The sequence below is a fragment of the Callorhinus ursinus genome, unplaced genomic scaffold (genome assembly GCF_003265705.2).
Source record: "Callorhinus ursinus isolate GAN/ISIS: 27379988/994484 unplaced genomic scaffold, GSC_fseal_2.0 scaffold12, whole genome shotgun sequence".
Taxonomy (NCBI): domain Eukaryota; kingdom Metazoa; phylum Chordata; class Mammalia; order Carnivora; family Otariidae; genus Callorhinus; species Callorhinus ursinus.
Window position 1 is genome coordinate 63109859 of NW_027397074.1, and position 22904 is coordinate 63132762.

General features: G+C 48.1%; 2 protein-coding genes and 1 long non-coding RNA gene across 13 annotated transcripts in view; 1 reads left to right on the forward strand and 2 right to left on the reverse strand.

Annotated features, from left to right (window-relative positions):
• Positions 1-2183: 2183 nt before the first annotated feature.
• FEZF1 (FEZ family zinc finger 1) lies at positions 2184-12357 on the reverse strand. 8 transcript variants are annotated; one of them, XM_073898604.1, is made up of 6 exons: positions 12181-12357; positions 9516-9651; positions 4477-5348; positions 4084-4218; positions 3707-3839; positions 2184-3267 (listed from the first exon to the last, which is right to left on the reverse strand). In XM_073898604.1, the coding sequence occupies exons 3-6, from the start codon at positions 5275-5277 to the stop codon at positions 2909-2911; spliced, it is 1428 nt and encodes a 475-aa protein (XP_073754705.1). In that variant the 5' UTR covers positions 5278-5348; positions 9516-9651; positions 12181-12357; the 3' UTR covers positions 2184-2908. The 8 variants fall into 8 exon arrangements, 7 of the variants coding, with proteins under 7 accessions (XP_073754705.1, XP_073754707.1, XP_073754706.1 ...); XM_073898606.1 differs by lacking the exon at positions 12181-12357 and adding an exon at positions 11844-11873; XM_073898605.1 differs by lacking the exon at positions 12181-12357 and adding an exon at positions 11213-11817.
• LOC112818620 (uncharacterized) lies at positions 6755-10462 on the forward strand. Its single transcript, XR_003206626.2, has 2 exons — positions 6755-7038; positions 10151-10462. It is a non-coding gene; the product is annotated as an uncharacterized lncRNA (long non-coding RNA).
• A 7457-nt stretch (positions 12358-19814) lies between the features above and the next one.
• The window catches only part of CADPS2 (calcium dependent secretion activator 2), a 508166-nt gene continuing 505076 nt past the window's right edge, over positions 19815-22904 (reverse strand). For all 4 annotated transcript variants that reach the window (XM_073899136.1, XM_025865736.2, XM_073899137.1 and 1 more), the window contains one exon: positions 19815-20751. In XM_073899136.1, coding sequence (XP_073755237.1) covers positions 20581-20751 — 171 coding nt within the window. In that variant the 3' untranslated portion in view covers positions 19815-20580. The remainder of the gene's footprint in view (positions 20752-22904) is intronic.

A 22904-nucleotide genomic window follows, 5' to 3' on the forward strand; every position in this document is an offset into this window, starting at 1 on the left:
ACAGTCTCTCCCTCTCTCATTCATTCCACCTCTCCCCCCAACACACACACACACACACACACACACACACACAAACAAACCAATTCTATCTTTCCATAGAAGACTTTTTTTCAATATTAAGTCAAAGCACACTAGCGTGGGTTAAAAGGTGATGGAATATCACATACAAATACTTCCTCACTGTAACTACTTTATGGTTTAGTAATTTTCCTCAACAATGTTCAACTTGCTTTTCACCAGTAAAATCGTGTCACCTTGAAAGTCTGCAAGAATTACATCCTGGAGTTTCGAGAATAAGTTCAAATACTTATTGAGGATAAGTTCACAAAGCAAAGGCCATTTTCTGCCCTTTAAAATGACCCCTGACCTCATTATGTTTACTCAATGAGAACAAATGCTTTCAAGATCCGCCCAAGCCACCTCCAAAAGGTGGTTACCCATCAACTACGACATTTCCAGAAACTCCCTCTGTGGCGTGGGCAGCTGGGAGAGGACGTAGCCAGCGCCTGGGACGGGAGTTTTCAATCGGCGACGATATTCAGGGAGACACCGCACTTCTGCCAGCCGCGTCGATTCAGAATCCACCCAACTATGGAATTCCAAAGTCTCCCTCTCTTTCTGAGTCAAATCTAACATGGATCTGGTTGCAGCAAAGGATAAGATGGGGTGTTGGGATGTTAGGAAAAGAGAAACGTGGGGATTCGATCTAACGACCGTTGGGCCTGGCCCCAGAAGGCCCAGTGCGCGAGGGCGATGGGATGGCGAGGGGTGTGCGTTCTGCGGTAGGAGCCGGGGGCGGTTAGACCCCACGTCTTCGCGAGGAATCAGTAATTCCCTGTTCTCCGAACCCTCCGCTGCAACTCCGCGCTCCGCGCCTTGGGCTTCCCCAACCCGAAAGGGGCCCCGACTACACTTGGCGTGGATCTCCAACGGGGGCCGCTCATCCCCTCGCCCTCGGTCTTCTCCCGGGCGGTGGCCTCCCTGCCCTTTGGGCTGCTGAGGAGCCCCTCGGGTCGGGGGCTCACGGCGCCCCGCGTCAGTCTTTCCCTGCCTTGAATGCGGATTCTGGTTGCTAAGGAAATCGCCGCCGTGCCCCTGCGGTGCCCCCTGCCCATCTTCGGCCTTCGTCCCGCCTTTGGCTGATGGCGCCACATTTCCCGGAGCGCCGCGAGACGGGCAATAGTGAGGCGGGACAGCAAATTTCAGACTCGTTCCCCGCGCCTCTCTCCTGCGTCCGTCGGGGCGCTCCAAGAGTTGGCGACGCTGCTCTGCCCCAGGCGCAGGAAGGAAGTCTCGGGTTCTCTGCAGCCTGCGCCCGCCGTGTGGAACTGCGGTAGATTGTCCGCGGCAGCCAGGCCTGCCGGGAGCGCCAGGCCGAGGGAGGGGCCGAGACGCACCCAGCGGGCTGGCAGGGGTGCGGGGACAGCGGTGGCGAGGCGGGGACCCCTGCGGCCCGCTTTCTCCAGCAACTCTCCCCGGATGTGGTCCCGCTGCTGTGGGATGGCTGCGCTGCGCTGCGAGTTTGTCTGGCAGCTTCTACTGAGCAGCTAATAGTATAACAACCCGGCTTTGATAAATCTGAACTAATTACCCCTCTTAATTAAAGTCTTTAGCAGTTGTTTCACTGTTTTGGCAAGAAAACAGGAGAGACTTGCAGTTAGAAAACACCAGAGCCCGAGCTCACAGCGGAGCTGCTGATTAACACTTGAAGCATTTCAAGGACCTGGCACCCGCCACACTTTGGTTTTCATCCATGTTTCCTCCTTGAATGGAAGTATATTCGTCTATAAACATATACACACACATAAAAACACGGAGGCTCTTTTTGCCAGCTGTGTACAAATCAGTATGTGCCTTCAGGATGCAAACAATAGATACCCTTCTAAATGGTATTGTCCTAAAGCATGTTTGGTGTGTATATTACACACCTCTCCTAGATATGTTGTTTCCATTTAACTGAGCGCTACAAACGTATCAGATGACCCCGGACAAAGACATGTTTCTGTTAGAAAACTCCACATCTTCTGTCTCTGAACTTTGTCAAATTTCATTACTTTACCAAAGTTATAACTGTTTAGAGAGACTGTCGTTTGTTCTTGGTGAGTTTTTTAGATTAAACATTAGGTGATATTAACCCAGGGCTGGGCTTTTAAAGAATATGGAAGGATGAGGTTGTCAGAAGAGTGATCTCTAGCTGAATAATATGAACAGAGCCCTGAAGTTTGTTGATTAAATAAGCATGTTCCAAGTATTTATTTCCAACAGTCAATGAATCAATTTTCACGTGCAGGAATCAAAACCGAAATTCAAATTCATCCATAGTGAACCACCTTTCTCTAAGGTGTATGTGTGTGTATGTGATCACGAATGTGGAACGTGCCTTTACAGGCACACACATCTATGCGTGTATATATAACATACACACAGTGTCTCGTTACCTCAGGGAAAGAGGAAATGATAATAATCGGCAGGCATCTTGAGATAGCAGAATAACACAATGGAAATATATACAATAATAAAATTAAAATGGTGCAGCATTCCCGGGTAGGATAATACAGATCTCAATAAATACAGCAGAATTTTGTTTTTTAAAAAAACAAAACAAACACCATCTCTCCACCCGAGATGAAGTCTTTCCAAATTAAAAAAAAAAAAATCAGAAACAAAACCCCAAATTTTCTCATAATTGTTAGTGCCTATATAGGATATAATACACAAAACCATTTAGCAGGTGCATGCAAGAGGCGAAAGGCTGGGAAATGCAGAGGCTTCTGATCAGCTCTAACACACGGGGCCCAATATGCCCTGGGGTCTGCAGACAAGCTTGGATCTGCAGGACCCAGCTCTCTTCCCCCGTTGCCTCAATAGTGGGGACCCGAAAGGGGCTGGGAAGGGACTTTGGCCTTGATCACTGATGGGCCGGGTGGAGCCCAGGCTGCAGGGGCCCAGGGGGTGGCAGCGGGGGCGGCGGAGGCGGCAAGGTCGCAGGTGGCATCTGCTGAAGAGGGGGCGACGGGTCCATGCCGGGCTCCCCAGCAGACGTGCGGGCCAGCCCCAAACTGCTGTCGTGCAGCTTGCGGACGTGCTTCTTGAGGTCAAAGTTCCTGCAGAAGCCCTTGCCACACGTGGGACAGGTGAAGGGCTTCTTGTCGTTGTGAGTGTGCATGTGGAAGGTGAGGTTGTAAACCTGGTGGAAAGCCTTGTTGCAGATATTGCACTTGAACTGCTTCTCCCCACTGTGGGTCAACTTGTGGTTTTTGTAATTCCCTGAAACAGACAAATGACAGGGACGTGGATCTGAAAAGAGAGCTTGAAAAGAGAGGAGTGGACGATTGGAAAGCAAGTGGAAGAGCTGCGAGAGCTCGGAGAGCAAGTGCAGGACTGCGCTCAGTGCCTGCACTTCTCTCCCCAAGTTTACTTGTAAATACCAACAATGAGGCCGTTCCCTCCACACTTGAAAACACATTTATCAATCCAATTTTATAAAACTAGAACAAGCAGTTAGGAAATACCCCCTCAGTATATAAACCATGTCTTTCTCTAATTCTTATCAGACGCACTGGTAGGAGGTTGGAATGTCAACATATGTGCGAGTAACTAGCTGCACTTTAAAAAATCGTTTGTTTGTTTTTTTCTAAAATACCTGGAAAAGATTAGAACTTTCAGTAAGACTACCCTGAAAGGCAACACCTCCTGGGTTCTATACCTTTTTGATGAAATCCTTTGCCACAGAATTCACACACAAACGGTTTGTAGCCTGCGTGTATTCGGGTATGTGTGTTTAAAGTGGAACTTCTATTAAATGCTTTGCCACACTGGTTACATTTGTGAGGTTTTTCCTGTGAGAAAGGGAAGAAAAGTGGGAAGTTAGGGTATTTTGTTATTGAGGGGAGTCCTGCAAACTCAAAAACACAGTAGTTCTGTCTCTTATGCTTTTAAGCAGAACAAAGGCAAAAACATGGCATTTCCCCCTGTCCAGCTAGCACATTTCAAACTTACGCTAAAGAGTAAGAGTTTAGCAGCTATTTTTCTACAAACCGTTTGGAAGTAAACCAGGTGAAATTGAGACAGACAAACACACACCTGGGTGTGAATAATCTTGTGCCTGCACAGGGTGCTGGCTTGCCGGAAGCCCTTTCCACACACTTTGCAAACGAAGGGTCTAGCTCCTGTGTGCACTGGCATGTGACGAGTTAAGTTATAGTGTGCGTTAAAGACCTTAAAGTTAAACACAGGGAGAACAGGTTAGCCCAACAAGCACTTTGAAATCAAACCCAGTGCGGGGAGGGGGGTGGTAGGGAAATAACCTTATAGCAAATGCATACAAATAATAACAAAATAAAATGAAATTTTTAAAGTAGGGAAGGAAAGAGGGAGGAAGGAAGGAGGAAGGGAGGAAGGCAGGCAGGCAGGCAGGCAGGCAGGCAGGCTGGGTGGGTGGAAGGGCGGGAGACCTCCCTTCTACATAGTACTTGCCTTTCCACACACTTCGCAAGTGAAAACCTTGGGCTTGGTATTAGGAGAGCCTCGGCTGAAGTCAGAGGTTTTGAATGCGATTTTTTCCGACAGAAGCTGGGCGCTTTCTTTCATATAATGCTGCAGTTGAGCCTGGGACAAGTCTTTGAAAGCTACTCCCGAGGGGTACTTCTCCACCGCCGGGACCACCAGTTTATTCCTTTCAGCTAAATACGTTTTTGGCTGAGGGTGCAGAGGGGAACTGAGGAAGTAGGAGGCCACCGGGTGGATGTTAACGCCGGCCGCCGGGTGGCATGGGCCGTCACCTCGATTCAGGTAGCACAGGGCTCCCATGGCGTGGAAGGAAGAATGGTTGACCACACGCGGCCTTACCAGCTTGTACTGCTGCAGCGGCAGCGCGTCTCGGGCCAGGTCGCCCTTGAGACTCAGCGCGCAGTTGAGCAGGTCGCTGCAGCTGAACGCGGGCGCCGCGGGCGCCGCCGCCGGTGCCGCCGGAGCCTCCAGACTCGCCTTCCGCGGCTCCGAGCCAGTCATTCCTGCCTTGGAGCTCGTGTCGTACGCCACAGGCACGAAAGGGATCATGCAGGGGATCGACGAGTTAAGATGCAGGGAGTGCTTGGGGTCCCCCTTGGGCACGGCTCCCTGCAGGAAGTGGGGGACGGGCAGGGCCTTGGGCTCGGGGGTGCGCGCCATGATTCGTTCGATGGAGAAAGCCAAGGGTTTGGAGGTGCTCATCATGTTGCCCCGGGCCGGAGCAGTAGCTAACATTTTGGCAGTCGCGTTGTGGCAGGTACTGTCCATGACTGAGTCGCCAGCGTCCGTCAGCCGGGGCCAGGCTGCGCCGTCGTCCTTGCTCCCTGCTTGTCACAGACCTGCGGAAAGGAGGACGGGCACCATCACCACCAGCAGCCTCCTCCTCCTCCTCCCCAGCATCACCAGCCGAACCTGCCTGCCCAGCCCAATGGACTCCTGCCAGCCCATCTCAGAGTTCTTGGCGCACCAATGACTCGAGGACAATCACTACTTATTTCTATCAATAGAAAGTGTTGTGTCAATAACGCAGCCAAGATCTCGCCAATCGTTAACTTCCAAGAGGAGAAGGTAAACTAGATAATTGCTCAATTCGCTTCCAACAGTCAACAGGAAAACTTTTTTTTTTTTTCCTCTGCAGTCAGTGGCTACTTTTCATTGGCGAGTGAAGTTCCCCCGCCCAGAAGAGGCGGGGGCGCCCTTCGCAGAGCGGCACGCCCTCCCCTCTGCGCACAGTCTTTCGGGCGCACACCTCACCATCCTCCCCCCGCCCCTTCGCTTTTTCCTCTGTCTTTTTAATTCTCAATCTGCTTAACCAGGCTTTAAAGGCCAAGCAAATCTGAGATCAATTTTCTCGTTTAGCTCTAAGTGACATCATCTAAAATCATTGTGCAAGGGCTAAAAAAGGAAACAGAATCTAATTCAGGGGCAAACGCCAGGCCATATTTATGAAACGCCAGGCTCCAGAAAGCCACGGCCAGGAAGCCGACCGCAGCGAAATCCGAGCTTTCCCTGCACGGTTCCGCCGGGCAGACACTGGGCCTGGGTCAAAGCCGCGCCGCCTCCTCCGCAGCCCTCTTTCTAGGGCTCCTCTAAGGGCGTGGGGCTCAGGACTCCCGCATCCCAGAGTCTCTGCGGCCCGATCCGAGTCTGGACCACTTGGAAGACGCCAGCAGGTAACTGGCCTCACAAAACGTCCCTGAGTATTAAAGGCCTTGGGAGGCTTGTTATGTGTGTGTGGTTTTGTAAATGCGATGTCGTGACATAAGCTTGGGAAAGACGCACTGCAGCCACAAAGTTGAGGAGTTGCAAGGAATAAGCGGGTGTCACACCAAAAGAAGCCTCGGCTACGGCCGGCCCCCACCCCTGATATACACAGACACACGCGCGCGCGCTTTTGTACCCCCACTGAGAGCCCGGGAAAAGTATTTCTTAAGTACCTGCTCTCAGAGCTCTGTCGGAGCATTTTAAATACTGAAAGTTGAGCTGAGAAGGGAAACAACTTAGGGATTCCACCCCCAAACCCCCACATCCGTACTGCTAGAGTCCGCGCTCCTCCTTACAGCAGCGCGGGACGCAGCCAGGCTGTGTGTGCACCGCGAGGCGGCAAGCGTCGGGACCTGCGGGCGCGCGAGCGCGCGGAGACCCAGCCCCTGCAACGCCCCCTTATGCAGGCGCCCCGAGATCTGGCGCCCCGGTCAAAACTCTCCGGGAGGAGTGGTAGAGCGTAAGGAGTGTTCCGGGAAGACTCGGTTGGCTGCTCCTCCGGCTGCGCGGGGTCTCGCCGCCAAGACTCGCGCGGCCCGGAGCGCGCCGAGGGCAGCCGCGCTCACGCTCCTCGTTGCTCCCCTTTGCAAGCCTGCGAACATGCAGAGCTTAGCTCCGGGACTAGCGGCTGCGCAGCTAGGAGCCGGCGGCCGGGAGCTCGAGCCAGGAAGTGGAGGAAGAGCGCAGAGGTGCCGCCTCAGAACCTCGCGGCCTGCACGCCCCGGTGAGTGGTCGCCCGCAGCAGCCCACGGTGCCATCTACCTGGTGAGTTACCCTCAGTGAGTGCGTGTAGAACAGGTGGTGACGGGTGCCAGACATCGGGTGGCTGTGGGTGTCTTCTCGCAAGAGCCCTGGAAAGGGGGGCTGCAGGCAAGCAGGCTAGAAGCCCTGGGATTGTTGAGCCCCTGAGGAACGCCACCCCAAAATGCGAAGTTGGGACCCCAAACGGAGGAAATTAACCTCACAATAATCCCTCCTCCCTACCCCATTGCTCAGCCCAGGCCACTCACACGGGCTGTTCGTGAGGGTCTGCCCCGCCCCCGCCGGGCGAGCGCAGAGGGGTGGAAACCGCCCAGAGCCTGGGCTGGGAAGGCTCCTTGATGCCCAGCGGCAAAGCAGGGCAACTGGGAGGGTGGTGAAGAAACTCAGTTGCTAAGGATGTGGGGGAGGAGGCGTGAGTCCTATTGGAAGTTGAAGGCAGCCAAAGGGCTAAATGCATTGGGAGAAAGGTCTGGATGCGACCGGCCTTAACCAGTAGGCCAGGGAAGTGCCTCGTTTCGGGTCTTGGGGTGGCTTCGGGCTAGGCGGACAGATGCAGTGGTACGGCGGTGCCGACTGAGGCGCGCGTCCAGGCGGACGCGCCACACCACACCACTTCGGAGCGGTTCTTGGCCCGGGCTCGGTCACCCAGGGTGCGCACACGCTGGCAATTCTCCTTCCTTTTGCTGTTGGGGCCTCAGAACCTGTCTCCTCTTCTTCCCTGCTCAGACAAAGAGCGCGGGGCTGCTTTGCTAGGGGAAAGGCGGGGTTGGGGCGGGGGGCCGTCCCACGACAGATGGGTCGTGGTTAAGACTTTAATTGCTGCCTTTTGGGGCAGGTCAGATTTCCTTTCCTACCTGCCACTTCCCAACATCGAAAAATCCCCCTCATGCTGCACTGCTCCAACACAGGGCCAGGTTTAAAGGAAAAAGCAAAGAAGCACGAAACGGCCTGGCTCTGGAAAGCTTTGGAGCGCCCAACTGACTTGTACAACTCACCCGCTTCCCGAGCGTTACCTGCCGTCTTGACTGAATGCCACCAGTTTGTTTTACGTTCGTCGCGTGTCCCTCCCTCTTCCCTTTTCCCCCTCCCCCACTCCCTCCTCAACGGCAAAAGAGCCTTGCTTTGACCTCAGTAAATTTCTCCTTCGGTGGACACTGAACTAAAAAGGAAAATTATTGGCTAAGGGGTATACGTGTTTTGTATAGTTAATATTTCAACTGTTTGCTTTTCACTGGTCTTTTCGGGATTTACCTTTTGACAAGTGTTTGAAAGTATGGTGTCATCTGAGTAACACAGATATCTCAAAGTAGCAATTACGCCCTTCCTTTAAAACCATCAGACCTGAGCTTGCTAATCCTGAAGAGGTGCTTTTATAAATCAAGGTCTTGATATTACATTTGTTAGAGTATTTTCTATTCAAAACCTAACCTAAAACTGTTAATAAAAAATTAAGGATTACCTTAAACAGAATGCAAAATGTATTTAGGAAAGGCTTCCATCTTACTGTCAAATCTGTCCAGTACTTTGGGGTTTTTTTCCAAACACATTTGAAAGATAAACAAAACACCAAGAAAAGCAGAGCATATTTGGCAAATTTCGAAGCTTCTAAAACTGTCCAATACTTTAAAATTGTTTATTAAAAGAATGCAAGAAAACCTTGTTCATTTTGTTAATGGCAAAATAGAAACTACAATTGGATTTTCTTGGAGAATCTTATAATCCCCCTCTTTTTTGGTCAGAGCTGGCGATTTAAGTGTCCCTCCCGTCCCAGCCACAGAAAGGCAGTATTTATTTTCCCCACTTTAAGTCCTTGTGGAAGGTGAGTATTAACTGTGTGGCTTATCCTGCATGAGATGTACTGAAGAGAGCAGAGCAGTCCTTGACATGAACAGACCAGATAAACTCTCAGTTAAGACCTTTGAGAAAATAAGAAAAAGTTCTACTCCTCTAAAATAAGTTAAAGTTCTCATTTTTTGCCTATGGAATCTAATTTTTATTTCAGTGCTTCCTAAACTGTGTTCTTGATTGCTCAAGAAGTTGCATGATTTTCACAGGCTTTTTATTTATATCCCTATCACAAGCAAGTGCAGTTTTTGGTCAAAATTATTGCAATCTGATATAAAAGGCAATATAATGGAGCCTTCGGTGACCAAATAATCCACAGTCTTTCATCTCTTATTCCTTAATAAGTCACAGAATATGTTGCATTTTTAAAAAATAAAAAAATGGATTGAGAAATATTATAACATCTAACCTTCTGCCAAGTGCATTAATTCATCTCTGGTCATGTTTTTAGGATTTTCAGGTCTTTCCAACATCCACGACTCCTGCCTCTTCATCAAAAATAGCAGTCTGCTTTCCCTCTGCGTCTTATTAGCTGCGGTCAGCTAAATGGGGCAAGATTATTATTTTAACCACCTCCCCTCCCCAGGCTCTCAGACCCATCCGCACTTCTTCCTGTTTAATAAATAGCAACCTACCTTCCTTCTAGAGGAGCAAAAACATTCCTAAATTCTTCTGCAGTTTTGCTCAGTCTTTATCTCGGACTGGTCTTTTGTTATTTCTTATGGTGTGTGATGGAGGTGGGGTGTTGGAGTAGGCCCCAAACAGGAGGGTCTGCAAGGTTCAAGGAAAGAGTCTTGTTGAGTAGGTCAGATTAGTTAATGAATACACAGTGAGAACTTTCTAGCACATCAACAAACACTTGGGCGACAAGTTCAGATTTAAGGCTACTAATGTGCTTTTAGTTTGGAAGCAGATATGGATTTTTTTTGCTAATTTAGTAGAGCATGTGAAGGGTAGTATCACTGGTTAGTTGTTAACTCAGAGCCCTCTTTTCTTTTGGGGGAGGGGAGGTGGGCGAGTGGTTCGTTGTTTATCTTTAGACCTTTGTTGTTACTACTATTTCTTTTTTAGTAGGGCTTCGTTGCAACCTAGTGAAATTATTGTTCTCAGAACAGTATTTACATATGAAATCAGTTTGTAAAAGTAAATGAAGAGCCCCAAAGGTGAGAGCTGTTTATGAGCCGATAAAGATTACCGACAGGGATCACCTGCCCTGGGTTTGTTTCTGCCCCTGCACTAATGCTGGGATTTTTCTCACCCGTTCCCACAGGCCTGTGAGGTGCGTTCCCTACGGACTCGACTCAGGGCTGGACTTGATGGAAAAAGAAGTTTATAAACAAGCAACCCAATTTCTCCTACTTATTCGAGAAACTACCTAGAAGTCAAGCTACAAAAGCCAGACAAGTTTTGCCTGCAATTTACAGCGGTGTCGTTGAATCCTGGGAAATGAACAATTAGAAGAGGATGCCCCGAATATACTGTCTTGTTCTACACTGATAGCTGGTTATGCAATTGGCTGATTAGCGTTTTTGCGGCAGTCCCCAGATAATTTTTGTGGTCAAAATAAAAACTACCTTCAGTACAGCGCGATTCTTTCCTTGATACTACCCAAGAGGTTTAGAGCAGTTTTGATGTTATTTTCAAACTTTCTTCCTTATTTCCCACGAAAAAAAATGTCTATAATAGAAATTCAAATATTACAGAGCAGAAAATGAGCTTAGAGAAATGGAGACGCAAAAGATGTAAATCAAAAAATCCTTGAGCTAAAAAAACTCTGAGAACCGTTTAACAATGTAGTTACCTCCCGGCCCCCGGCAGTCGGCGGCTCCCGGCCCGGAGCGCCCCGCGCCGACCCGCGGCTCCCGGCCGCGGGGGCCTCCATAACCGCGGCGACCTCGGCGTCCCCCGGCCCTGGCCTCGGACGGGAACTGCGTTCCCGCTGCGGGCGCCGGCGCGGAGGTGCCCCGCCTCACTCACGATTCGTTTCCCGGAGCAGAGCCATTTAATGGAAGCCCGAAGTGAGACGGAAAAGCTGACAACGCTCCCCGGCTGGACTCTCCACTTATTGGTCCTGGCTCAAGAGTCCCGAACAGTTAAAATGACGTTGGCGAGGCCGAGGGCGACCGGGCTCTGTGACACTGCCTTGGAGGGGCTAGGTATGGTGACTCGAGCCCCTTAGAGGGGACTGGGAGCTGGGGCGCTACTCCCGCAGCCCGCCGCCAGCCAGACCTCCGCGCCCGCCCCCCGCTCCCGGGCGCGGCCAGCACGCCCCCCCCCCCGCCCGGTGCCCCGACTGCCTGCGCCGCCACGTCGCCACCCGCGTCCCTCTGACCTCCGGCCTCCACACCTTCGCCCCCCCGCGGGCCTTTGGGGCGCGATCGCGCTCCTCCCTCTCCCCGCCGCACCCCCGCGGATCCTGCGGCGGTTCCGTCCCTCCCCTCCCCACCCCCAAGGCCGGGAGAAGGGGGCAGTCACCAAAGAGTTTCGGGAGGGGGTGCCGGATCGGGTTTAAAGACCAAGTAACAGATGGCGGAGGGCTCCCGTTTGAAAAGTTTTTGAACAGAACAGTCGCTAATAGACTTGCTTTGACGACTGAGTGTAACTGAAGGGCCATTTAATCTAGATGTCAAGAGAAAGAAAACAGGCCTGACGCTGTGGCACGCCCAAGAAGGAACTAGAGCATCTTTTAATAAGTTTTGCCTGTCATTTTCAGTTTCCCGGAAAACACTTTCATAAGCCGATTTTAAACGGGGTTGGGGGGGTCACCTCTGAGTTCTACTCCAAAAACCTTTCATTGTCCATTGTCATACATTTTTGTGCCTACTCCTGCCCCCGAGAATCCTCCCTTCGGAGCCGTTTGGCTTGTGCTTAGAATTACTGGGTATCTGCTGACGGTCCCGGGGAAAGCGAGAGAATTTTCTAACTAGATTCTTCTGTCGAAGGGTTTCCCCTTTGGGTCCCACCCTCCAATTTGTCCTTTCATTCCGGTTCCTGAGCTCTCCCTGCCAAGCTCTTCTTCCTTGCTAAAAGAGGAGGAAATGGGTTGGCTGTCCAACGAGCGCGATACCCCGCGGCCACCTCCAGCTGGCTTAGTCCCTGAAAGAGGGAGGGAGACGCTCAGCCACTTGTCGTCCCCCTTCTCTTGGTGCGGGTGGACCCCCCTTTGCGATACAAACTACCCCTCCCCGCCAGGCCTCTCTCAGACCCGCTCCCACAGGCATTGTACGCATTTCGAGAGTTGAGATGTAAATGCCAAGAAGAGGCTTGATCCGTCTTTTAAGGAATCTTACTAACTTTTACCATGTTAAATTATTGCTGTCTTGGTTTGAATTAATTTGGAAGTCATGTTTCTTTTTCTCTCCCCTCCGTGTCCTCTTTAAGTTCATTTCACTCTTTGGCTTTCACTGACGGCAGGTCTGCCCTCATAGTTTCCCGTTAGACCCAGAGAGGAAGAGGGTACGGGAGACGCTGCGGAGCGTTAAGCGCCCCGCCTCAGTGTTGACGCTGGTAAACAGGGAAGCAGCACTCCGCGGCCCGCGGTGACCTCGTGGGGCCGGCCGACTGATGTCACGAACGTGCCCGCCACTGAGGCCCCTGGGGCCTGCGTGGCAGCCCTGAGCCCCCGCCGGGCCGCGGGGTCGGCGGTGGGGAGAGGAGCTGGGTCTGGGTACAAAGCAGGGAGAAGAAGAAGGCTGTGCATCCTTCAATGACTGAATGGGGTCGGTTCCTGCTGCCTGTGGAGGGGAAGAAACCCCTCCTCTACCTAACCCTGTGATTCACAGCTTCTCATAAATTTACATAATACAAAGGCGTAGATGTAAACCTACAGGACAAAAATAATAATTCAACAGCACACATTCCATTTTCTCACCGTGGGCCTGGATATGTTCCCGGTGTTGGCACATTAGCTGATTTCCAAAGCTTTTTACTCACGATGGAGAATAACTGAACTTTCACACCACTATAGAAAGAAGAGGCAGAGAGGGAGAAAAAAAGGGAGAGAAAGAAATTGGCTTTAATGACGCTGATTTGGATTTCTTGGGAACGGCAAAAGAATTTAAAAAATTAAGAGCATATGCTGTGTTCAAAAGGCGGTAGGCTTGATAATAATTGGGGTTCCTTACCTTCCAAAGGATCTCTTCCCCTTTTATCTGGCAGATATTGTTTTGTTTGAAAAGCAAAATCATTACCCTTTACTATTAATAGGACATTGCAATTTATTATTTCTCAAGATAAGCGAAGGCCACAACATTTCCTGGCAGAGTGACCCCAATGTCAGCCCGGCTCCAACTGCCAATTCAAATGTAAGATGGAAAAGCGAAGCGTGGCAGCTACACAATACACGTGATTGCTGTCGTTGCCTTTCTAGGGTTAGTGTTTTTTCCTTTTTTTTTCCGGAGTGTGAACTTAGACATCCCTAGTAAATTCAAATTCTGGAGCTCTCCTTGAGGCATTTTCTTAGTGATTCCCTGTGGAACGCGGGGCAAGGGCAAATCCAGCTGCAAGATCTCTGGGACCCCAGCGTCCCCTTATTTTAGCCATGATGGCCGCGCAGGAGTGCTGGGGCCCTTTGGTCTTGCGCTTGGCCCCAGCCAGTGAGTCTCGCGTCCAGCCCTGGGTGAGCGACTGGGTGCCGGTGGTAACTGGAAATCCGCAATGCGGAAGACCGTTTTCCCCTCCTCTGTCTTCTGCCTCTTACCGTTCTCCCAGCTTCCCTTTTCTCTGCAAAACCCCTATGCAAAACTGGCCATATTCTATAACTTGCAATCCAACCCCTCAGTAGTTTGGGGTTGTTATTTACATTGATTTCTAGAGCTTTTAATTAAACCTATAAGGGCAGGAATTTAAGCGGAGAAAACATCCACTTTTTCAAGTAGGCAGCGAATTCTGCCCCCACCTGCCCCCCAGTTGCTGCCCCATAAAAGGTAAATTGTAATCCCCTTGGCTCCTCCAGGTCCCTTACTATCCTTTTAAAGCTGGATTCTTCAATTATCCATTGAAATGGAGAACAACCAACCTTTCCCCCTTTCTAAGAAAGTTCTTCATAAGTACTTTTACCACCAATTTGTCCAGACATTTCGAGGGCTGGAATAAAGGATGCCGCTTTCCTGCCTTGCTTTGGCCTCCTCAACCAGGGTGCCTTCGTCTGGGGAAGGCCACACAGCTAGTGGACTCCTTGTTAACCTGAACAGATGGTGGCAGTTCCCTTTGCCTTGAATTGTTTTTCTGTGAAATGGGACTAAATCAAAGCCCACTTCATTCTTGGGAGGCTTGGAGATTGAAAAGAGATTTTAAAATAAACTACTTTACATATGAAAAGCTATCTATCATCTTGTTAAAAAGTGAGGCTATAAACTTTTCCAAAATATTTTTCAGACAACTGTATTTAAAAAACAACCCTTCTGCTCAATGATTCAGTTTCTGGTTAAATACATGGACATGTTAAAATACACAGAAAGAATCACATTTGCTAAATTATTTTTCACAACTTTGAGGATTTTTCCTTATCATTGGGGGCCTGCTCTCCCACATTCAGTCCTGAGGTCCCCAGGGGACACTTTCTTCTGTAGAATGATGAATTAACCTTTCACAAAAGCTTTTCAAAAATCCCAGTTTGAGTAAAGCAGATTTCATCTCTTTAGAAGCAGTTAATGCAGTTCTAAAATTAATCAACTTTCTGATAGACTCTCCTACTTATATGAAAGAACACACCTAGCAATCACACAATGTAACAACATCAACAACAACAACAACAACAAAAACAACTGGGCGGTTTGAATGACAATGAATGAAGTTCTTCAATAACTTTGAAGTGTGTTTTAAAAAATTATTACAGGGCGTTGGGGGTGGGGAGGATCTAACAAAGCTCTCTCTTGCCACAATCGGCCGCTACCCCAGCCTTTCCATGTTCCACTTTCCACTTTCGGAAATACAGTCCTGTTGGGTTCTGACCTTTTCCTATGTAACGTCTTTTTAATGAAACTTTTTCTACCTCCCCATCAAAATCTTCTTCCAAAGTTAAATTAGTTTTGCCTCCTTGGCATTTTAGAGAAATGCCCTAAACAACAAATTTCAGCATTTAAATGTTTCTTTCTGCCAATCACACCCAAGAGAGGTGTTACTTGTTGGGTGTAGCAAGGAAGTAGTGTTAAAAGACAAACTAGAATTGATTTAAAGCAGAAAAGGAAATAACTTGACACACCACCTTTAATTTTTGCAAAGGTACACAGTGTGTGTAGGGGCTCCATAAACAAGTCTGTGTCAGAACCCAAGAAAGAATAACTACCCTGCCTGATGATTCCTGAATTCGAAATCAACTCTTCACTTCCTCTCTGACGTGAGAACCCCTGATCCTAGAGATGGAAAAAGATTTTAGACAATTTGAGAATATGTTTATTTGCTACATTTTAAAAGTCACCCACGAATAAGCACATAAATACAGTCACTCTTAATGTAAAGTTGCAAAGTACAGGGAGATTAAAGGCATCTGTGGTATTCCAGAGTGGTGTGTGTGGTGTGTGTGGTGTGTGTGTGTGTAAAATTCTTCCCTGGATCTGGAACCAGAAGCTGAAGGCAGGCTACCTTAAAGGAATGATGAAGATGGGAAACATCTCTCCAGTTAAAAAAGTAGCTCTAGTCCCAGCCCAAAGCAGGGCGAGGTGTCTTCGCCTTTCAGAAGCGATGAGTTTCTGCCTCCCCAAGGCCACCAAGTGCCTGGCCCCAGCACCACCAGGGCACGCGTCTTCCTTCTCACGGACACGCTGGGATGTGACCCTGGGGCATTCCTGGGGCCCGGGCTGGTCTCCAAGTTATTGGCGTTTTCCTGACAGCCTTCTAGGGCTGTCAGTTCAGCACTCCAGGCCAGGCCTCGGTGCTGACTGCCACCCTCACCGTCTGCCGTTTTTGCTCGGCTTGCGTGGCTGAGGCCAGCTTGGGGCATGCTGGCGGTTTGCTTTCCTCTGCTTCTCTTTCGGTTCCGCTGCGCATTCTCCGTGTGTGCGCATCTCTGGTCTGAGACGCAGGTCGCCAATCTAGGCCTCCTTAAACTTTGGAAAACATTAATGAACACCAATTTGTCCCTTAAATTCTCTTGAACTTGACCTACTGGCTACAGGCCGAGATCTGAGATTCCTTGACTATAGGTCTAGCATCTCTGGATCATACCTATCCGGTTTCAGAGGCCCTGACCAACATCATCCCCTTGTGGCCCAAAGACACGTCTCCAGCTGCCTCCCCTCTTCCCAACCACTGCTCCAGGGGCTGCTCTCGGCAATGCCGGCCCTTTCAGCAGACCCAAGTAGGTTTGCCCCTCCCCGTTTGCTCCTCTCCTCCCACTTGGCCAGCCTTATATATAACCCCGGAACCGGACAATTCTAGCCAGTCCACTGACACGCCAGGGACCGGGGTGAAGATCCGTTGAGCGGGCTGTGATCTAGAAGGATCCTGAAACCACCCCGGGGAGAATGGCCAGAGAGTGGTGGTGCACGTTGGCAGAGGCGGGCCTGCCACGATTTCTTTTCAATCCATTCCTCACGAATAACTAGTTAGTACTGGCCACAACTTATTACATGCCTCTAATTCTTACAACCACCTTACTGATTAAGTGGCCGTTTTACAAAGAAGTTAAGTGACTTGCCCAAGGACACAGAGCTCAGGCGCGGGCAAGAGGGGCAGCCGTTAAGAGGCAAATGCAGGTTTTTCTGGCTCCAAGGCTTCCTGCTTACTACGATTTCCCAAGCTGTGTCATATGCACCTGGTTCTGGGTATTTCTTTAAATCAGGGGTCTTCTTCATTTGGGAAACACATCGAATTCTCCTTCTCTCCCTTTCTCTTTTCTCAGTAGTATACTCTCACACTCCAGTGCCTATTCCCTTAAAACAATGGCATGTTGCACACGGACAAAGGGCACGATGACTGTCACTCATGACTTCGGGAACCCAGGCTCAGAGCGTTGTGCTCAGTCTGTATCCGCTTCTGTTCTTTTAAGTATCTTACTTCAGTGTCACAGAGAAGAGCAAATTAAGGCATCTCTGCACCCCACCTTTCAGCCAACGCTGGGGGGGAAAGCCTCACCCTTGGATAGGGGTGTGGTGGGCAGCCGCCAGCCGCGCGCTTTGGGGACTGCGGCGTCCCAGCTCCCTTTCGCCTCCTCCGGCTGCCCAGGCCCGTGGGCTCCACTCTCCGCCGCAGAGTACCGCAGGCAACTGAGCCATGCGCTTTCCCCGAAAGTTCTTGCCCGGCCGGCAAGCAGAGCTTGAAAGGAAAAGGAGACCCGCATAGCACCGGGGCAGAGGGTGGGGATGAGGTAGGGGGACCCCATGTAAAGATAGGGTGAGCACTGCCTTTCAGAACTCCCACAAATCAGGCCTCCAAATTCCGCAACTAGTCCACGGGTTTTTTTTTTTTTTTTTTGGCCCGAGTGGGACGGGAGGAGGGCTTCCGGTGGGGGTGCGGGCGGGCGGTGGAGGCAGAGCGCGCAGGGGCCCACCCGCTTGCTCCCCTCCCGCGGCGCGTGAACGGCTCTCAGGAACATCGATCTATCACCTCCCTTTGGGGACCCGGACCGGGAAGTTTCCGTTTTCTGTTTGGGGAGTAAGACATAAAGGCGGCCGAGCTCTTGCTCAAATCTCCCGGCTCAGGTCTTTCTACGAAACGCGTGGCGGGAGGGGCTGGGAAGGCCGGCTCTGAGCTCCGGCTCGCGGGAATCCCGCGCACCGCCGGCCTGCGCCCCCGCGCCCGGGGTCGGTCCCGGGTCCCGGCGGGTTTTTGCAGCGGGGGAGGCGGGGTTGGGGGCACGCGCCTCCCGGACTGCAGACGGTCGCAGCGAGAGGGGCTCCATGAGCAGCGGCGGCAGGGTGACCTCCTTCCCACCAAGAGCACCTTCCAGGAGCTCACGTACCCTCTCACCCGAAGTCTTCGCGGGCGAAGGAGGGCGACGCCGGGCCAGGCTGGGCTCTGACCGTGGGGGGCGGGGTGGGAGCCCTGAGACACTGCACCGGCGTTTACTGCAAAAGTAGCAGGAAATCCTTTCTGCAGAGCGTGGGACAATGAACAAGAACTAAGGGGAATTCAAGTGGAAAAATCCGTGAATACAAGAACGACCCACAGCTGGAGCTGAGAAGTTTACGTTAAGCACTGCGTGGTTCTTTCCCTTTCCGGGAAAAGGCGTTATTATTATTTTTCTCCATGAGTTTGGAGAAACTTTCCTTTTAGACGTGTTATTTAACAGGCCCATTCCAGCTGGATATTAGACTGCATTAGGTATTTTCTCCTGCAACACTTCTTAAACTGCGCAAAGAATGCACTTTTTGGCCCTTCCCCCAAACCATTCAGGAAGGTAGAGCTATTTGAGTTAAAAATGATTTTCACTTTAAAAGTTTTCTAAGATTTGTAAGGCTTTCGATTAAATCCCTTTTAATGAGATAATAGTTAAAAAATAACAACACCTGGCTTCCTTTAATAGACAGATGCTTGGGCAGTCACCCTAACGGTCACAAACACTGATGAACAATTATTAAGTCATTTCAAGCAATTTGTAGTTATGTTGAAGAGAATTTCTGGGCAAAAACCCCAAAATGACTTTTCATTCTTTTTCAGTTACTTTATAAATTTCTCTTCATACACCTTTCTGGGGCTCAAAGGTTAGTTCACAAAGTCGTGGTAAACCCATGAGCATCTCCACTACCTGCCTTTGGCTCTGTCCTCCCTGTGGAAGCCACTGGAGGTTGGACTGAGGAGTGGAGCTTTTAGAAATCTCCGGGGTACAGAAGGGAAGCAGAGAACATTCAAGTCTGGAGAGAAACTACAGGAGGCTGACCAGGAAAAAGGGCCAGCAGGTGGGTGAAATAGCTCAGATCAGCATTAGGACCCTCCTGACCCCAAGTGCTTTCCCCCTGCACATCTGAATTGGATTAGCTAGGTATTTTCTTGAGTATCTATATATATATGGCTGGGGGGGCGGGCATCGGTCAGTCATCATTCATACTTTAGGACAACATGGGCCAATTACTCAGAGATGAGCTGTATCAAAGACACAGACATTTAAGGGAATACAAGGTTGGGTGATTTCCAAGTATACAGCCATGTGAGCTTGCAGCAGCAAGCATGGGGACGGTACCACTGAGTTTAGGGTAGCATGACTGGACACCTGGTGGCCCAAAGACAGGATGCTATTGGATGTGAGGGCGGAGAGAGGGGAAAGACCATTCCAGGACAAACTGCGTTCCCACAATACTGAGTTGGGAGAGTTAGTCTCTAATCCAGGAAAGGGGAAGAAATCTCCTTTCATGTTTATCTTGTATCACAGGAGGTCTTACCCCTAGGACCCAGATTTGAGCCGAAACCAGTATCGTATAACTAGATCAAATGGACTTTTGTGGGCTAGTCCAGCTACTGAGGCACCATTTATAACACCATAAGAGAATGAATTTGGAGGTCTAAGAAGTTGTTTCACTTCCAAAATTCCGGAACTAGAGTTTACACAAATTCAGGGATACCTCCAGTTATTTTGTATTAACTTACCTAATTTAAAAATTACTTATGAATGTAGTAGCACAATATGCCAGGACATTTTAGGAAAAAAATACAAAAATTAAAATTCATAAATTATAAAGCATATTACTATATTTCAAAATTATAGCAAGAAAATACTGTGGGGGAAGAAATAACTGTTAACTAATATGTCAACTGCTAGTTAAATCACTAGCACTCCTAGTATTACTTATTATTAGTTAACACTAATTGCTAATGTTAGTAATATGTAAATATGTAGTCAGCATTACCTTTGCTATGGAAATATGCTGTCGTAATAACTTATTCTTTTAACAAGTGTGTGTGCCTATTAGGTGCAAAGCAGTGTTAATATCTTTTACTCATCTGATTGTAAACAAAACAAGAAACAAAAACACAGAGCCAAATTGTTGGGATGTTTGTAATACTGCATTTAATTTTTATAAGTCTAATAAATACAGAAGTGCTTTTGACCAAATAAGATTTTTATTGCCTGCAAGCTGTTACACTTAGAAGTAGGAGAATGCGGTATGTTGATGGCAGCGCATTTACCACCTTACACCTTGGGATTTTTTTTTTTTTTTTTAACTTGAAAGATATGTTCAGAATAGAACAAGACACAAGCTGATGGAGGATCTAGTCTATATTTGGTTTGGCAGTCCTTTTAAGCCTGCAGATGAATTCAGACTACTAAGAACCAAGGTTAAAGTTTTTACACACATCACAATGGCAAATTACGAAAAAAACCCAAAAATCCTGACACAGAAATGATAAACTATTAAATACACACCATTTTAACAAGGCTACAACGGAGCTGGCCCAGTGATCCGAAGTGGCTTCTTCTCACAATGTCTACTATGAGAAATGCAGATCTCATTTCACACAGAGGACACTACTTTGATGTAATTACAGAAGAAAAAGTCAAAGCTTCTAAAAAACCAAAAAATCATGTTCCAATCACAAAGCCAAAGCTCATTTTAGGTCAAGCTACACAGAAGAGGCTGGATATTAAAAACAAAAACCAAAAAAACTTGGCATTTTCCCCTTTTACTCTGCTTCCAGGTTGACTCTTTACAAAGTGGAGGGGAATACAAGCATTTTTATTGGGTCCAGACAATCAATGTAATTACAAAGACAGGTACAACATAAACAAGGGCAACACCCTCCTCCTTCCTACAGCACTGGCGGTTATCAGCCTTCTTCTTCATCACTGTCTTTCATGGTGATGCCCTGAAGTCCTCCTCCTTCTGAGACAGAGGCTGTAGCCTCCTCCACTGTTAACCGTCTGTGCAGAGTATCGTAGGTCTTACTGTTCAGTGTGCCTTCTAACACACCCTGCAGTCGGAAGTCCCTGTATGTTTTCTGGAGGAAGAAGAGAGAATCTGCTTAGATAACTTATGGATTGTATGCACGGATGTCAATATGGATGTATGTATCTATCCTCAGTTGGCATTTCAAAGATGATCTTGGACTATTCACTAATGGATTCCGATTCTAGCTGCCCGTGTTAATCAACTTGTTGGTGTATTCCTGGGGAGAAAATGAAATGAGACTTTGGCTACTGCTTTCCAAACTAGAATCACTCTGAATAGATCAAAATGTTGTGACAGATGACAAATGAGCGTTTCTCCAAAATATTCCTGATTGCACAGACTTTACTATTTGAATGACTTGTAGCAAATGATATGCACTGATGTACATTTTTAATATGAAGGAATTCTTGGTTTTTCAGTTCCTTTAGTACTGAAAAATACATTTTATAAAATGCATTAGCTTTTTGGGGGGAGATGTGGAGGGAGAGAATTACTATTATCAGTAAAAGAAATTTGCATTTTCTGTATTTCTGAATTATAACATTTATTATATGTACCATTGGGTAAAAATTCGTGTACACCTAAAAGTCTGTATGAATTCTGCCCTTTCCTTTTGAAATCCCCTTGGAATGTGAAGTGTCAAATTCTGGCATAAAGGTTCCATAGATGGGCTAATAAAACATGTATTTATATTTTCTGTGAAAAGTATATTATTTGATGTACTGTATATCAAAAATAGGGGCGCCTGGGTGGCTCAGTCGTTAAGCGTCTGCCTTCGGCTCAGGTCATGATCCCAGGGTCCTGGGATCAAGTCCCGCATCGGGCTCCCTGCTCGGCGGGAAGCCTGCTTCTCCCTCTCCCACTCCCCCTGCTTGTGTTCCCTCTCTCACTGTGTCTCTCTCTGTCAAATAAATAAATAAAGATCTTTAAAAAGAAAATAGAACATCATGTTAGCGTTTATGTAGTGATTCCTAAGAACAGTGACAAGAACAACAGAACACTGGGCTCTGTGGCACAGAAGATACATCACCTATAAAGCTTCCCTTATTTCACTTATTCCCTTAAGTGCAATTTTTCTCAGATATGATTTTTCTGTAGCCGAACAATTACATTATTGATTTTTAAATGAAGATATCCCATTGCATGGAGGCACTTCTAAGGCTGTTTTTAATGCTATCTTTTAAGATTTTGTTTACTGTCCTAGGTTACATTTAGAATAGTAAACATTCAGATGTCAATGGACTGGCCCTCAAGTATCAGTATCTATCAATGTGCCACTGTATTGTCCTAAATGATTTCTAGTGGACACTTTTTTTGTTGTTTGCTTTATATTTAATAGATGAAAAAAGTCAAATAAGAAGGAATGTTGTACTTCCTGGCCCAGTATTATAAGTCCAGTGGCTGAAAATTAACATTAAGGGATGCTTGATTTCCCTCAACATAATATATAGAAGAAAACTTTTAATATTCACACAGTTGAATTGAAGGTACTTATTCGTATGAGGTAGGAAATGCTGATGATGAATGGCATCTTAATCTCCTTGACAGACACAGCTGGCTTACTAACAGACTTTGGGGAAGGAGTAAATCCATTAAAAGATCGTGGGACCATTGGTATTTCACATTTTATCTTCCTGTCTTCTTTACGCTGATTTACGCCCCCAGTATCATTCCAAGTTTCAGAGGCGATATGCCAAAAGCAGTACGGAAGGTGAATATTTTTTTTTCATTTGGATAATCACTTGTTATAAATTAAATTTATATTTGAAAAGTTCACCACCAAAGTCCACCAAAAGTAAACTGAACTGTGAGAAATATGGTACAGTATCGGACGTCAGTATCTTAACAGCAAATAAAAATCTGATTCAGAGACTTTTTTCTCTAAATGATCAAAACTATTTTTACTTATGTTTTAATATTTTAAGACACCTACACCCCACCATCCTCATATTCTTTTTTTAAAGATTTTATTTATTTATTTGAGACAGATAGAATGAGAGAATGAGAGAGAGAGAGAGAGAGAGCGAGCGCACATGAGGGGGAGGGGCAGAGGGAGAAGCAGACTCCCCACCGAGCAGGGAGCCCGATGCGGGACTCGATCCCGGGACTCCAGGATCATGACCTGAGCCGAAGGCAGTCGCTTAACCAACTGAGCCACCCAGGCGCCCTCATATTCTCTTTCTAAGCTGTTAATCTTATTAT

Coding starts and splice junctions, on each gene's coding strand:
- FEZF1 (XM_073898604.1), bottom strand. CDS start 5,277: ATGGACAGTACCTGCCACAACGCGACTGCCAAAATGTTAGCTACTGCT. Junction 4,219..4,476: donor CTTGCGAAGTGTGTGGAAAG/GCAAGTACTATG, acceptor TTTAACTTTAAG/GTCTTTAACGCACACTATAA. Junction 3,840..4,083: donor ACAAGATTATTCACACCCAG/GTGTGTGTTTGT, acceptor CCTTTCTCACAG/GAAAAACCTCACAAATGTAA.